The following is a 16,297-nucleotide window of genomic DNA, read 5'->3' as shown; positions in this document are numbered from 1 at the left end:
ATTTTTTGATTTGTTTTTCTGGGAGACTGAGTGTTACGTGATATGAGGGGGAAAAAAATGAATTTCAATCATTTTAGCACAAGGCTAAAACATAACAAAATGTGAAAGAGCTGAAGGGGTCTGAAGACTTTCTGAATCCACTGAATTCCTTTTAAAGGAAGATCTGAATGTGTGGGTCAGCAATGGGAAAATTATATCTCCCAGTTGGCCTGGGAATGCCTTGGGATATCACAGTATGAGATGGCAAGTATGGCTGGTGAAGGGAGCCTATGGGTCCCACTGCTAAGACTGTTGCTCCCACGACCCGACTTCGAATAAGGAGTGGAGAATGAATGAATGAATGAATGAATGGAGTGTGGCATGATTTGGGGGTACATGGAAAGGATGAACGGATCAAAAGTTTTTAAAACCACCATAATGTGCCCCGCCAATAATACCCCTTTGAATCAAATTTAAAAACAGCAGACCTTCCAAGTGTCAGGTTATGAGACAGTAAAGTGATATTTTACAAGAAAAATGCAAAAGTGCATCTTAAACGGGCAGATCATTGCTCTACACGGCAGGGTTATATTTTCTTACCAGAAAACAGAGAGGTCTGACGTTTCCACTAACATCTCTACCAGGGAATCCACCATTTTTGTGTGAAATATGATTGTGTTCATCATCTTCCCAAGTTCTCTGTGATCTGCCAGACCCAATGAAGCCTTAGACACGCTGGTGTATGCCTGTTAAAATACAAAGAAGCACAGTGAATACAGAAGAACACAGGAAATGATGACACAAGAAGGACCTGAAAGGAGGAAGCCATGTTGTTTTTTTTCTCATTCTAATCAAGCACGCTGGCAACCAGAAGTTTAGGAGTTGGGGTCTGGCTTTTCCAAGGAACAATTGCAGCATGAAGGTTATTCCAAGTGACACATTGCCAAGAAACTGAAGATTTCCTACAAAGGTGTCCACTATTGCCTTGACAGAAAATGGAAGTCGAGAGAAGGGGAAGGCCCAGGTGGGCAGCTACGTAAGAATAGGAGGACATCAGAGAGTGCAGTGTGAGAAACAAACACCTGACAGGTCCACAGTCATCTGCGTCACTAAATACACACCAAAGTGACATCTGCAACAAATGAAAGACGACTCCAAGATGGCGAGTATAACACGTCCTTCCAGTCATCGTCTGTCCAATGTCTGTGCCCTTTGGCCCATTTTAATCTTTTCTTTATAGTTGGCAGTTTCACATGAGGCTTTTCACACTCAAAGGCGAGCATCCCATAATTGTCTTTAATCTGTTACAGATGACCCTGGTGTGTATGTACAAAAGAAGTTAACTGAGGACCTGTCAAGGTGTTTGTTTCTTACACTGTACACTCTCATGTTCTTCTCCATTTATGCAGTTGCCCACTATTGTGCTCCCCTCTTCTTTTTCCATTCCCTTCAGATTCCATTCGTCCTCTTCTCTCTCAAGAAAGTAATGGACACCTTTGTGTGAAATCTTCACTTTCTTCATGAACTAGCTGTTATTCTGCAAAAAAAAAACAAAAAAAAAAACAGATGGACACGTTTCTTGAGAATGTTATAACATTTTGTCCATTTTTGAACCCACAGCTGAACTGTAGGAATGCCAGTATGTTGCAGCACAACTGAACAGAAGAACAGGTGTCAAGGGTCCTAATGTTACTACAAAGGTTTCTCCAATAGCCGATTAGCATAACACAAGACAAATTAAGGATAAGATGAGCGAGTTGGACGTTAGGAGACTGAAGGAGCTGCTGCTGAAAATGAGGCCTTTGTAGCCATATGTGAATCATAAATTAAAAAGCAGCCATTTCAAGCAGTAATAGCCATCAGAAACATGTGGAATGCCTTGGTTATGTACTATATATATATATATATATATATATATACACACACACACATTATATATATATATATATATATATATATATATATATATATATATATATATATATATATATACACACACACACACACACATACATATACAGTATATAAAATCAATTTAATGGTATCTTCATAGTAAAAAATAGGTATCCATTTCTGCCAAAAATCTGACCCCAAACCTTTGACTGGTAGTGTATATAAAATGTGCTCATTGTGATCAGATACCAATACTATGATTGAGAGAATCATCCATCCATTAATGAGAAAGATATCTTCTTATATAATATGCTACCATGGTTCTCCATTGGTCTGTCCAGGATTTTAAATCACCTGTAGCTTGCAAACCGTTTGGACTACTAACCTGAAATTTGGTACACATCTACTACGTGATGTCTACTATCCACTTTCAGAATGATGATTGACCTCCAAGGTTATTCCTATTTTTATTTTATTTTATTGTAGAATCAACTCTCGGCAGCGGCCAGCGGTGTGGCACATGCATACGGGGGCTCCCTTCTCATCCCTACCACCTTGGCTGCCACTTCCCCTACCTCTTCATATCTTAAATCATTTTTCAGGCAGATTGAAGAGTGAAAAATTAAGGAAAACATACTAAGTAATTGCAACACAAAAACTGACTTAATCAGTTTTAACGCAAATAGATGTCAACAGAAAAAGAGAAGAAGCGGGCCACAAGGCTGGAGAAAGACAAGCTGCTCAGGAAGCAGCAAGCGCATCAACCTCTGAGCAAACGAATGCTAAACAGAGACAGAGAAAGAGGATGGAAAGTACAAGTGTATTCACTGTACGTTATTGTGCAGTGTGCCGTTACTGGTATAGATAGATAGATACAGTGGTGTGAAAAAGTATTTGCCCCCTTCCTGATTTCTTATTCTTTTGCATGTTTGTCACACAAAATGTTTCTGATCATCAAGCACATTTAACCATTAGTCAAATATAACACAAGTAAACACAAAATTCAGTTTTTAAATGATGGTTTTTATTATTTAGGGAGAAAAAATCCAAACCTACATGGCCCTGTGTGAAAAGTAATTGCCCCCTGAACCTAATAACTGGTTGAGCCACCCTTAGCAGCAATAACTGCAATCAAGCGTCTGCGATAACTTGCAATGAGTCTTTTACAGCGCTCTGGAGGAATTTTGGGCCACTCATCTTTGCAGAATTGTTGTAATTCAGCTTTATTTGAGGGTTTTCTAGCATGACCCGCCTTTTTAAGGTCATGCCATAGCATCTCAATTGGATTCAGGTCAGGACTTTGACTAGGCCACTCCAAAGTCTTCATTTTGTTTTTCTTCAGCCATTCAGAGGTGGATTTGCTGGTGTGTTTTGGGTCATTGTCCTGTTGCAGCACCCAAGATCGCTTCAGCTTGAGTTGACGAACAGATGGCCGGACATTCTCCTTCAGGATTTTTTGGTAGACAGTAGAATTCATGGTTCCATCTATCACAGCAAGCCTTGCAGGTCCTGAAGCAGCAAAACAACCCCAGACCATCACACTACCACCACCATATTTTACTGTTGGTATGATGTTCTTTTCTGAAATGCTGTGTTCCTTTTACGCCAGATGTAACGGGACATTTGCCTTCCAAAAAGTTCAACTTTTGTCTCATCAGTCCACAAGGTATTTTTCCAAAAGTCTTGGCAATCATTGAGATGTTTCTTAGCACAATTGAGACGAGCCCTAATGTTCTTTTTGCTTAACAGTGGTTTGCGTCTTGAAATCTACCATGCAGGCCGTTTTTGCCCAGTCTCTTTCTTATGGTGGAGTCGTGAACACTGACCTTAATTGAGGCAAGTGAGGCCTGCAGTTCTTTAGACGTTGTCCTGGGGTCTTTTGTGACCTCTCGGATGAGTCGTCTCTGCGCTCTTGGGGTAATTTTGGTCGGCCGGCCACTCCTGGGAAGGTTCACCACTGTTCCATGTTTTTGCCATTTGTGGATAATGGCTCTCACTGTGGTTCGCTGGAGTCCCAAAGCTTTAGAAATGGCTTTATAACCTTTACCAGACTGAAAGATCTCAATTACTTCTGTTCTCATTTGTTCCTGAATTTCTTTGGATCTTGGCATGATGTTTAGCTTTTGAGGTGCTTTTGGTCTACTTCTCTGTGTCAGGCAGCTCCTATTGAAGTGATTTCTTGATTGAAACAGGTGTGGCAGTAATCAGGCCTGGGGGTGGCTACGGAAATTGAACTCAGGTGTGATACACCACAGTTAGGGGATTTTTGAACAAGGGGGCAATTACTTTTTCACACAGGGCCATGTAGGTTTGGATTTTTTTTTCTCCCTAAATAATAAAAACCATCATTTAAAAACTGTATTTTGTGTTTACTTGTGTTATATTTGACTAATGGTTAAATGTGTTTGATGATCAGAAACATTTTGTGTGACAAACATGCGAAAGAATAAGAAATCAGGAAGGGGGCGGAGGAGAGAGGGAGAGAGGGAGGTAGATACTTTATTAATCCCAAGGGGAAAATCACATTATCCACCTGCAGTATACTGATATGAAACAACAATATTAAATTAAATAGTAATAAAAAAGCATGTAAACGCAGACAATAACTTTGAGTAATGTTATCATTTACTGCCCGGGGTGGAAGAGTCGCATAATGTGGGGGAGGAATGATCTCCTCAGTCTGTCAGTGGAGCAGGACAGTGACAGCAGTAATATATAATACTTATCTACTGGTTGGTTAGATTATTAGATGAAAGTTACTGCAAAGTGGGACTGACACCCCTTAAGTATAAAAAAACAGCAAGAAATATCATTATAGCACAAATCGGTGGACAAAACAAAATGCATGAACAACATAACTCACACACAACAAACATGACGGCTGTTCATACATGCAAATGTCACTTTTTTTGTTTCTTTTTTTAAACGCTCTTTCAAATCTTCTCAAGCCTAAAAGAACAGAAAATCAAAATATACCCACACTACCAGAATACACCACCATGTCTGAATACGGCTGTCAACAAATCGGACTTACTGGACACTCAAATTCAACGTTAGAAATAAGTGGCCAAGAACATGGCCTGTCAGCAGCGATTAGGCACGTAGGGAAGTTGGTCAGATTAATAGTTTTAATTGGCAGGGTGGAGGAATTAAAGGACATTAAGCTTAATCTGCCCTTATTTGCTGAAGTTAATTAATTAATCGCAAACCATCGCAACTGTACCAGACCAGCTGCCATTGCACTCAAACAAAATTTTTTTTAATCATTGTTCACATATTAAATGCTAGCTGTGCTACACGTCTAAGCTGGAAATCAAAGTAATTCTTGTAAGCCCTCAGCATATTCAGCATTAATGTTTGCAGTGCACCATCCATTGAAATGTATTTTGTAATGCATGTAGTCATAAAAGGCACTGAATTAGAATGACAGCGTATAAGGCACTTGCTTTTGTTTCCATTTTGTATTTTATTTTCTTTTTTACCCCCCCTTCAATAAAAGGGGTTTTAGCTGGCTTGGCACCTGAAAAATGTTCACCCGGGTCCAAATATCCTTAAAGACCTGCATGTCTTTACACTCAGTGTGTTTACATGTACACACATAATTGAATTAAGGTGAATGACGCAGTTGAGGCAGAAGCTTGGTTTCTTAATAATCTGCTTTTATATTAGCAAGTAAGCTTCTAGAGTTCTCCTTTTGTTAAAACATTCCGCCATCATTAAATCTCGCAAATAAATAAATAAATAAATAAGTTAAAAGACATTATCCGAATCCGAAAATGAGCCTGTGAGAATTTTCTTGTATTTTATACCGTGTTTCCCCGAAGATAAGACAGGGTCTTATGTTAATTTTTGCTCCAAAAGATGCACTACAGCTTATTTTCAGTGGATATCTTATATGTACAACAATATACTTTTATCCAAATACAATCATGTCATCTTCTTCTGGAATATCCTCATAGCGCTCCATGTTCTCAGCATGAATTTCTTGCTACTCCAGTCGCTTTGTGGATCCTACAGGATCGATGTGCCTGCTTCGATGTTTGACGACCGGTTCGATGTGCTAAAGCAAAATGCCACCATACAGATGCATTCGTGGTGCTTTGATAGTCAAGCGTCGCATATTCCCCAAAGTAATGACACGATACATTTTAAAAGTCTCACCTACCGTCTTCTGTGCCGTCTTTTTTTTTTGCACCTTCACTATACCATCAGAATGTACGGCGGCGTATTTGAGCCACAGAGAAGAAAAAAGGACATAATGAAAATGTCTATTTTATGATTAAAGTGGAAATTTCAGCTTTAAACTCGAAACGTCCTCTTTAATCCCGTACTTTACTTTGTCATTAAAGTAGACCGCTGTAAACATCATCTTAAAACCAACCCAGTTGTTAAATCACTACGCGCTTCTGGGGCTTCCTCCTGACCTGACAGCAGCGGCAGGCAGTGATTGCCACACAGCATGTTATATTTATGACATTCCGGCTCTCTCTGCACATTTAGAATTCTTAGATTTCTATCTATTCTTTCATGATGAAATGCAATAAAAATATGTATGCTGCATTTCACAGATAAATCATTAACTTTGTTTAAATAATCAATACTGCTAATAGTTACACATATGGGGTGGCACGGTGGCAGAGCGGTAGCGCTGCTCTTTCGCAGGGAGTCACGTCCCTTGTGATCCCTGCCTGGAGTTTGCATGTTTTCCGGGTGGGTTTCCACAGTGGGCTGTTTTCCATCCAATGACATGAAGGTATAGGGATTTGGTGAAGCTACAATGAGGCCAGTGTGTGTGTGTGTGTGTGTGTGTGTATGTGCTTGTGTTCACCTTGCGATGAGCTGATGCCCACTCCAGAGATTTTGTTTCGGTCTTGCGCCAATCCTAGCTGGAATGGGAACATCCCCGAATTGATGAATGTAATCATTAAACATCCTTTTCAGAGATATTGATGTAAGGTGTCCTCGGAATTTCATGGATGTTTCGGCACACGCTTCGCATCACGTGAAGTACAGGGTGGTCCAGATCTAAGTATGCAGATCCAGATTGTCTGGATGACTTTGACTTATGTGGGGACGATTCCAGTTCGGCACGAAGACGATTCTTCATGTCATCAGTCCGCACACTTCTCGATGGTCTGGGATTTTTCGGGTGATTTTCTATGTAATAAGCTTAATAAGTTATAGCGTAATGAAAATCGCATAATTAGATCTGGACCACCCTATATAAATCTGGCCTTAGGCGCCTTATTTTCGGAGTAGGTCTTATTTTTGGGGAAACACAGTAAACATGTTTAGTCAGACTGACATATTTTTCGGTTTCTCTTACCAGACTGCATGTTTTTCTTTCCTTACATCCAATGCTGCTGGAATAACGACAACACAGGTGCTTTTTACTTCAATAAGATGTGTCAGGTTGCTTGTTACCTTTAAAAGTACACGGACTATGTAATGCATGCTACTTTTAACGTTACCCTACTACTCTCCAGATCGTGTTGCTGAGTTTAGCACTGTCTGTTCAACTCACGAACATAAATTTAGAGATTTCTAAAATACTGAGACAGACAATTCCAACTAGGAGAACAAATAATGCGATTGCCTGAATATTTGCATCTTGATGCTCCTACCTTTGGCTCCTGAAAGTTGAGTGCAAAGCAAATCCATCGCAGGCTGACAGAGTGGAACGGACATGCACAGACTATAAGATCCTTACCAGCAACCCAGTTAAGGGTTTACATGGGCAGTGAATCGGGTTAGTCACGGAGAAATGTACCTCTGATAATCCAGTTTCTCAGAGTAAAAAAATAGCCAGATTTCCCTAAACAGAACAAGCGTTTACATGGCATTTTGAAAATCAAGTTTCTGTGAATTAATTGAGTTATTGAAGTGTATGTAAGCGTGCTAACTGTGGGAGGAAACCGAAACGTTTTAACAAAAAAAAATAAAAATCAGTAGTGGTCTCCCCTCGACTCTCTCAAATGCTCAGATATGCGGAGAGCCGCAAGACAATGATTATATTTTTAAATTATGTACATGAAAGAACTATCAACACAAATCAAATCAAACAAATAATATATTGAACAATTATAATTAAAGTAAAGTCGAATAAATCGGACTCTGCAGCTGCATGAATAAAAGGTAAAGCACCACTTCTGGTTGTCAGAAATAGTCCAAAAGTTGAAAGAATCTATGTTTTGTACCTAATACTTGTATGCAAAATTTGGTTGACCGAAGTGAAAGTGTATTCAAGTTATCGTGTTTACACACACACACACATAATTCCAAAAATGGTATTTTTGGACTCACATTGAGATTCATCAAAATCTCAACACTGAATCGATCACAATAATTTCCCAATGCTTCGTATACAAGAAAGTAAAAAATGCCATTGTTTAAGTTTGTTTGCTGTCCAAGTTGTATTTACTTCAAATGGAAAAAGAAATTTGGCCATTGACGTTCAAACCTTTGTATGTATACATATATTTATTCATACACATGAATTCAAACTGCATTGTAACCACACGGGGGCACAGACAAGCCCCAAACCGCAGACACAATATCACCCAACATATGGCCACATATACCATAATATACAGTAGCTAAATAAACGTCTTCCTTTCCTTCCACTCCTCCTGAGTGAGTTTCACCCGCTGCCTCCTAACTCCCTAATTTGAGGCGGTGGGCTTCTTTTTAAATAAGACCCAGGAATGTTTTCGGTGTCAACTGCACTGAATGTCGAGAGCATTTCTAGGTCATGCGGAAACAAGTGTTGTCTTTCACCCCCCAAATCCCCCAAAACACCACCCAATGGCCCCTTTAGGGATGCACTTCAATTCCTAAGAAACCCTGCGGGTGTCTTAATCGGGATCAGACTAGAAGAACACTGCCACCTTTAGTGTGGTGGAATGAACTGCTCCTGGTATCCACCATCACCCAGCCTATCCGTTATTCCTTGTTCCCAGGCAGGACAAAGAATACAAGGCTAGGTTGTGTCTATTCTCTCGCAGTCCTTCCATTATGGTCTTCTGGCCGGAGCAAGATATTATCCTCAATCCCAGCTGGGATAACCAAGACACTTACAGTATATACATAAACACTGTGTATGTGTCACTTAGAAGTAAACTTCACAAACGCGTTTGCTTTAAAATGAGTTCAAGAAGACATGCCAGAGTAACGCTATTGGGGTCTGATCTTAAGTAGATGGAGGGTGTGTATGCGGAAACTTTATTACTCAAGAGTTATTCACACAGCAAGCTAATTGCATGGTAGCAGGGTGTAAACAGGCTCATGGGGGCGTTTAACTGTCGAGAGAAATTATGAAATCTGAATCAACAAAAGGATTAAGAAAGGTTTTTTTGTTATTTTATTACTCGAAAATAATTTATCATCATTATGACATTTTTAAGAAGCACTTGTTAAAATACTGCCGGCAAAAAAAAACGTGTAAGACTTGGTGACAAGGCAGAATGTGAAGAAGTCTTAAAAAAAAAATGTTTATAACTATTCTGTGAACGTCTTCAGTGGCTGCAGGAGAGTCTTCATCTTGTTCTATTGAACAACAATTACATTTACAGTCTCCTCCATAATGTTTGGGACAAAGACACATTTCTCCTTGACTTCCCCCTGAAACAATTCAGACATCGTGATTAAACACATTTATTACACAGCCCCTCCCCCCCTTTTGGGGCACCATAATGGTTGGCACACAGCAAAGGCAGGTCTCTTATATTGAGGACTTTGTCACTTGGTTCACCGACAAAAGCGCGATAGACATATGAGCGCCGACAAAACCGCGATGGACAAATGAGCTCCGACAAACTCGCTAACTGGTTTTCGACAAATGCGCGCCGACAAAATCGCGAGAGAGGCCAAGAGAGTGGGACGCGTACGTGCGCATTATGTACACATTATGTGCTAGCTTATAACTGTTATAACTGCCAATGGCATGCCTCGAACAAATAACTCAGTCGAGGGTTGGCATAACGCGTCGTATACAAAGCGGCAGGCAGCCAGCAAGTCTAAATACGCTCAACTATCAAGACGTCTTGCTGCAATCCTTCCTACATATGCAGGGCGTGATCTTAAGGACTATCTGCGTGCCGTGCTGATGGCATGCCGCGTCTCATAATATTGACTTCTAAAATAAACATTATTATATATGCTTTAAACTAGTAATTCATATTTCATGAAACTTTCACGATTTTGTTGGCACGATTTTGACGCCGCGTTTTAATGGGCGCTATTTTGTCGCTGCTCATGTGTCTATCGCGCAAATGTCGGGTCACTTTGTCACTTATCCCTCAAATGTAATGACTGCTTAAACTCTGCCTTTCATAGACATCACCAGCTGCTGAGGGTCTTCTCAGGTGATGCTCTGCAAAGCCTCTCATGCAGCCATCTTCAGCTCCTGCTCGTTTTACGGGGCTTGTCCCACTAGGTTTTCTCTGCCGGCTCCACTGGACTGAGCTGAGGTGACTGGCTTGGCCATTCAAACATTTTCCATTTTTTATCTTCGATAAACTCCTGTATGGCCTCAGCAGTTTGCTTGGCTCATTATCTTGTTGTAGGATGAAGCACCGTCCACCATGTTTGGAGGCCTTCACTGGAATTTGAGCAGATCAGATGTTTCTACACACCTCAGAATTCATTGTGCCATCAGCAGTCACATCGTCAATGATGAGAAGTGTGCCAAGAACTGTGGCGGCCATACATGCATAAGACATAACACCCCCAGCACCATGTTTAACAGATGAGGTGGTCTTCTTTGCTTCTCTTCTGTCCACTAGACCTTTTCCCAGAATTCTGCAGGTTCTTTGAAGTCCTTTTTTGCAAACTGTAATCTGGCCATCCTGTTTTTACGGCTAATTAGTGGTTTGCATCTTGCAGTGTGTTCATGAAGTCTTCTGCTCATAGTCGTCTCTGACACACATACATCTGCCTCCTGAAGACTGTTTCTGATCTGTCCCACAGGCGTTTGGGTCTTTTTCTTGACCATAGTACGTGGTGTTCTTTCATCAGCAGCGGAGGTCCTCCTTGGCCTCCAGTCCCTTTTGCAATTACTGAATTTACCAGTGTGTTCTTTCTTCTTCGCAATGTTTCAGTCATCCTAAGGTCCAAGCCGTAACACTCCCAGTACCACCACGTTTAACAGATGAGGTGGTCTGCTTTGGATCTTGGGCAGTTCCTTTTGGTCTACACTTTCCTATCGCCATCACTCTGATGAGGTTTGTCTCAGTCTCGTCTGTCCACAAGATCTTTTCCCAGAATTCTGCAGGCTCTTTGAAGTCCTTTGTCACAAACTGGTCGTCCTATCTTGCAGTATGGCCTCTGTGTTTCTGTTCATGGAGTCTTCTTCTGAGAGTCGTCTCTGACACACACACACAAACACACATCGGCCCCCTGAAGACTGTGTATGATCTGTCAAGACAGGTGTTGGGGGCTGTTTCTTGACCAAAGTGAGGATTCTTCTGTCCTCAGCAGTGAGGGTCTTCCTTGGCCTGCCAGACCCTTTGCGATTACTGAGCACACTAGCGTGTTTTTTCTTCTTCTTGATATTCCAGACAGTTGATTTTGGTCATCCTTAGCTTTTAATAAAAGTTTCCAACGGTTTAATTCTCATGTTTCAGCCTCATGATTGCTAATGTTGTGCCTGTACCACAAGACAAAGTCCTCCACGACTTTTCTATACTCTGACTCGTCTTCATTATCAATGCAACCTATGATGGGCGAGTCATCAGAAAATATCTGTAGATGGCAAGCGTTGGTATTGTGCTGGAAGTCCTTTGTGTGAAAGGGGAACAGGAAGGGAGACAGGACGGTGCTCTGAGGTGCTCCAGTATTACACACCACCATTTCTGGCACACAGAGTACATGCTTGTTAGGTAGAAGGCCCAGTGAAAGCTGGCCAGCCTTTTGGGCTTTTCTCAAGAATCGTGCAGCTGTATTTTTTCCTGACCTCACTGGCCATCTCGCCATCCCATCAGACTTATTTTTAGAGACTTAAAAATACATCCATATACAAGAACTCCTCTATGTTTTATTACCTGTATATCTATGCTATTTAAGCGTATATCAACTTACTGTTATCTAATTTTTCTGACAGCCATACTTACACGCGATTAGTGTTACAGCAGGATGTGGGATAAAGTTTAAAGGGCGGAGTGGTGGCTCTCACTGCCAAAAAGAGATCCTACCCTGCTGGGCCCTTGAGCAAGACCCTTAACCTCTGAACAATGGCTGACACTGCACTCTGACCCCAAGGGGTATGCGAAAACTAACAAATTCCTAATACAAGAAAACTGTATAAGGCGAAATAAACGAACAAAAAAAAAAAAAAGTAATAATTACTAGCCGGCCTGTGTAATTTTTAAGCTCTATTCAGACGAGGAGGTGGTGTAAAGTCAGTGATTTACTGCCATTGCCCCATTCCCTCCCTCTAGTTTGATGTATGCACACAGTCAGTTCCGACCACAATAGCAACTCTTATTTCTAGGAACAATGTGCCCGTCTGCACATCCAAGAAGGTGAACCCCGCAACCATTCACTTTTCAACATCAATCGTGTATGTCGGCAGGTCGCTGGACCTCTGAGGGGACATAACACCCACCCCATGATGCAGCGTGCACAACAAGACATACACAGACGGTTCTTTCTGCCCAACTTCAGGCACTGACTAAAGTGATTATTACCGGAGGATCTGTTTAATGTTATTCACAACTCTTCATTTGGGTGACAGTTATAAAGAATTCTCTAAAACCCTGGGGACCACCATGAGAGCCATCCACTCCAAAATGGAGAAACGCTGAAACAGTGGGACATGCACCAGTGCAAAGAAAACCCGTCCAGAAAGTCACAGAAGGACCCAGACAAACATCTAAAGAACTGCAGGGTCCATCAAGTCAGTTCATGTCAGCTCTCCTGTTTCCATCAATAATGGAATCCCTGAAAGAATTAACACGGTGAAATGACTGCTGAACTAGAAGAATGTAAAGGCTGGTCAAACACTTGCCAAAAAAACACCTCCAAAACTTTTAGGATAATGATATGTGGACTGGTGAGTCAAAAGACATGGGCCCCATTCCATCTAGTGTAAAGCTAACAGTTACAGCTTCCAGAAGAACACCATCATGCTAGCAATCAAACATGGCGTTGGCAGTGTGATGGTATGGGGATGCTGTGCTGCTCCAGGGCCTGGGCAACTGGCTATAATGGAGGGAAGCAAGAAGCAAATGATGAAATAGCAGATAGATTAATTGGCAGCCCTAGTCAGAAGTTTTCTTTCTTCCTTTTTAGTCATTTTGGTATGTGTTCAGACCACAGTGTATATGTAAAATATATATATATTTATGAATCTATTTATATATTTATTTATTTAAAGAGCTTCTTTAAAAAGCCAAATTTCCCCCTGGGGACAAATAAAGGTTGATCTACCTATCCATCCATCAATCAATAATAGTGTCTTTCACATCAATCTATTTTATAGTGCAATTTCACATCTATCAATCAATCATATAGTGGCTTTCACATCTATCTATCCATCTATCAATCCATCTGTACATTAATCCATCCATCATAAAGTGTCTTTCACATCTATTATATAGCGTCTTTGAAATGCATCAATCCATCTATCTATAGTGTCTTTCACATATATCCATCCATCTATCATATTGTGTCGTTCACATCTATTATCAAACAATCAATTCAATCAATTCAATTTTATTTGTCATTCAGCAGAACATCCGAGATGTGCTGCAGAACGAAAAGACAATGCACAAGACATTAATAAAAACACATGGTTAAAATCAATTACATTCTAATTAAAAGTGCATTCAGTGAAATGCTAAAGTGCTTCATTTAAAAGACGAACGGCGGTGGGGAAAAAAACTGTTTTTAAACCTGGTGGTTCTGCATTTCGGGCTGCGGTACCTTCTACCTGAGGGCATGAGGGTAAAGAGTTCAGAGGCAGGATGAGTGGGGTCTCTGGAGATCCGCACAGCTCTGGCCAGACAGCCTTGTTTTGCCAAGTCTTGTACATTAGGTAGTGGGGCTCCAATGACCCTCTCAGCAGCCCTCACCACTTTCCTCAGTGCTTTCCAGTCCGAACTGCTGCAGCTCTCCTGCCACAGAGAGCTGCTGCTGGTTAGCACACTTTCTATGGTCCCTCTGTAGAAAGTGGCGAGGACCGACTTGCTAAGATGGGCCCTCTTTAGCCTCTACAAGAAGAGCAGGTGCTGTGCAGGGACCAGGTGAGGTCGTTTGTCACAGTTACTCCTAGGAACTTGGTAGACTGCACAACTTCCACAGCAGTGTTCTTGATGTAGACCGGGGTGTGTGTCCGCTGTTTCTTCCTGAAGTCGATCACCAGTTCTTTCGTTTTTTCGACATTCAGTGTCAGATTGTTTTTATCACACCATTCCACAAATGACTTCACCTCCTCTGTGTAATCCCCCTTCCCATCACCTCGAATGAGACCCACCACTGTTGTGTCGTCCGCATACTTAATAATGTGGTTTGTGCTGAACTTGGCACAACAGTCATGGGTCATGAGTGTGAAGAGGAGGGGACTCAGAACGCACCCCTGTGGAGAACCTGCACTGAAGAAGATGGTGTCTAAATTTATTCTTCCTTACCCATACGTACTGAGGCCTGTATTATATAGTGTCTTTCACATCTATCTATTATATAGCGTCTTTCACATCATCTATCCATTCATCTACCCACATATCTATCCATCAATCAATCAATCATATAGTGTTTCACATCTCTCCATCCATCCATCATATAGTGTCTTCCACATTCATCTATCATATAGTGTTCTTCACATCCATCTATCTACCATAGTGTCTTTTACATCTATCCATCCATCATATAGTGTATTTCACATCCATCATATAGTGTCTTCCACATTCATCTATCATATAGTGTTCTTCACATCCATCTATCTACCATAGTGTCTTTTACATCTATCCATCCATCATATAGTGTATTTCACATCCATCACATAGTGTCTTTGACATCTATCTATTATATAGCATCTTTCACATCATCCATCCATTCATCTACCCACACATCTATCCATCAATCAATCAATCATGTAGTGTTTCACGTCTCTCCATCCATCTATCATATAGTGTCTTCCACATTCATCTATCATATAGTGTGTTTCACATCTCTCCATCCATCTATCCATCCATGCATCATATAGTGTCTTTCACATCTATCCATTTACCATACCGTGCCTTTCATATCTATCTATCCATCCATCTGTCATACATTGCCTTTCATATCTGTCCATCCATCCATCATATAGTGTCTTTCATATCTATCTGTCTAGTAATAACATGTGCCTGCAGCAGCCACTAAAGCCGTACTTTATGAATTAATGGCAGAGTCGGAGTGAACCCTAAAGTTATGCCGCTCACAGTTCCCTGTTGTTGATTTGATTGAACAACAATCTTTTTCTCCATGAGATATATGAGAGAATAAACTTCAGATAGGCTGTGGGGTAGGAGAATTTAATGCAACAATTATCTGACATTTTTGGAAATGCTTAGGGTAGGTGAATGAATAAGAAATAGACACACTAAACCCGGAAAAGACCGACCACAATGGGTAAAAGAAAAAAAAAGAGAAAATGTGCTCGTAAGGTTCAAAGAGTAATAATTCAAATCATATGGTGAAAATACATAAATAAAATGTAAACATTGAAAAGACGGACAAAACTCACGCACAGAAACCACCAACTAAAGCTAAAATTGGTTCTGCTTCTTGGCTTTGAAACTTGTGGTGAAGGTTTTTCACATATTAAGCATAAAATTCACTTTGTAAAAAAAATAACATAAATAATAATATATCAAAGCTCATTTTGGAAGATCTCTGCATTACATCAGGGTGTAAATTCATCCAGCAGTGATCAAACACGATCTACAAGAACTTGTAAACGACTGCCAGCTTCAGATTAAAACACTGCCAAAAAAATAAGAGTAGACACTGCAGAAAAGCACAGCTGACAGGTGTGAATCCCAAAAGTGCCAGGATGTCAAGCCTTAATGTTATTGTTTGCGATTGGGCCATCAGCTTGGCACTCAAGCACAGGTTAACTTTTCTAGGAATGACAAATTTCGGTTTTTCATCTCTAAATATATAAAATCCAACATCTCTCTCTGTATGTCTGTCCGCTTTTCACAAGAGAACTACTTAACAGATTTAGATTGTTTGTTTTTTTTTATATCATTTGCTTGAACATTCTGGTTGATTTTGTGACGTCTCTTATCATACTAAGTATAACAGTTTACTTGTGGCACCGATTTATTTGCTCGAATCCGAGAGAGACACAGCAGGCCATGGGCCCTCCTCACTCACACACCAGCATCGGGGCGTTCCTTACCACCACTTACCTAGCGAACGAGAGAACTACTTAACAGATTTA

General features: G+C 40.7%; 1 protein-coding gene across 1 annotated transcript in view; it reads right to left on the bottom strand.

Moving 5' to 3' along the window:
* Positions 1–16,297, bottom strand: part of nckap1 (NCK-associated protein 1) — a 274,250-nt gene that overhangs the window by 95,326 nt on the left and 162,627 nt on the right. The window contains 1 exon segment of the mRNA XM_039757729.1: positions 580–725. Coding sequence (XP_039613663.1) covers positions 580–725 — 146 coding nt within the window.

The sequence above is a fragment of the Polypterus senegalus genome, chromosome 6, assembly GCF_016835505.1.
Source record: "Polypterus senegalus isolate Bchr_013 chromosome 6, ASM1683550v1, whole genome shotgun sequence".
Classification (NCBI taxonomy): domain Eukaryota; kingdom Metazoa; phylum Chordata; class Cladistia; order Polypteriformes; family Polypteridae; genus Polypterus; species Polypterus senegalus.
The sequence above is the reverse complement of the archived record's forward strand: the minus strand, read 5'-3'. Positions and strand labels throughout refer to the sequence as shown.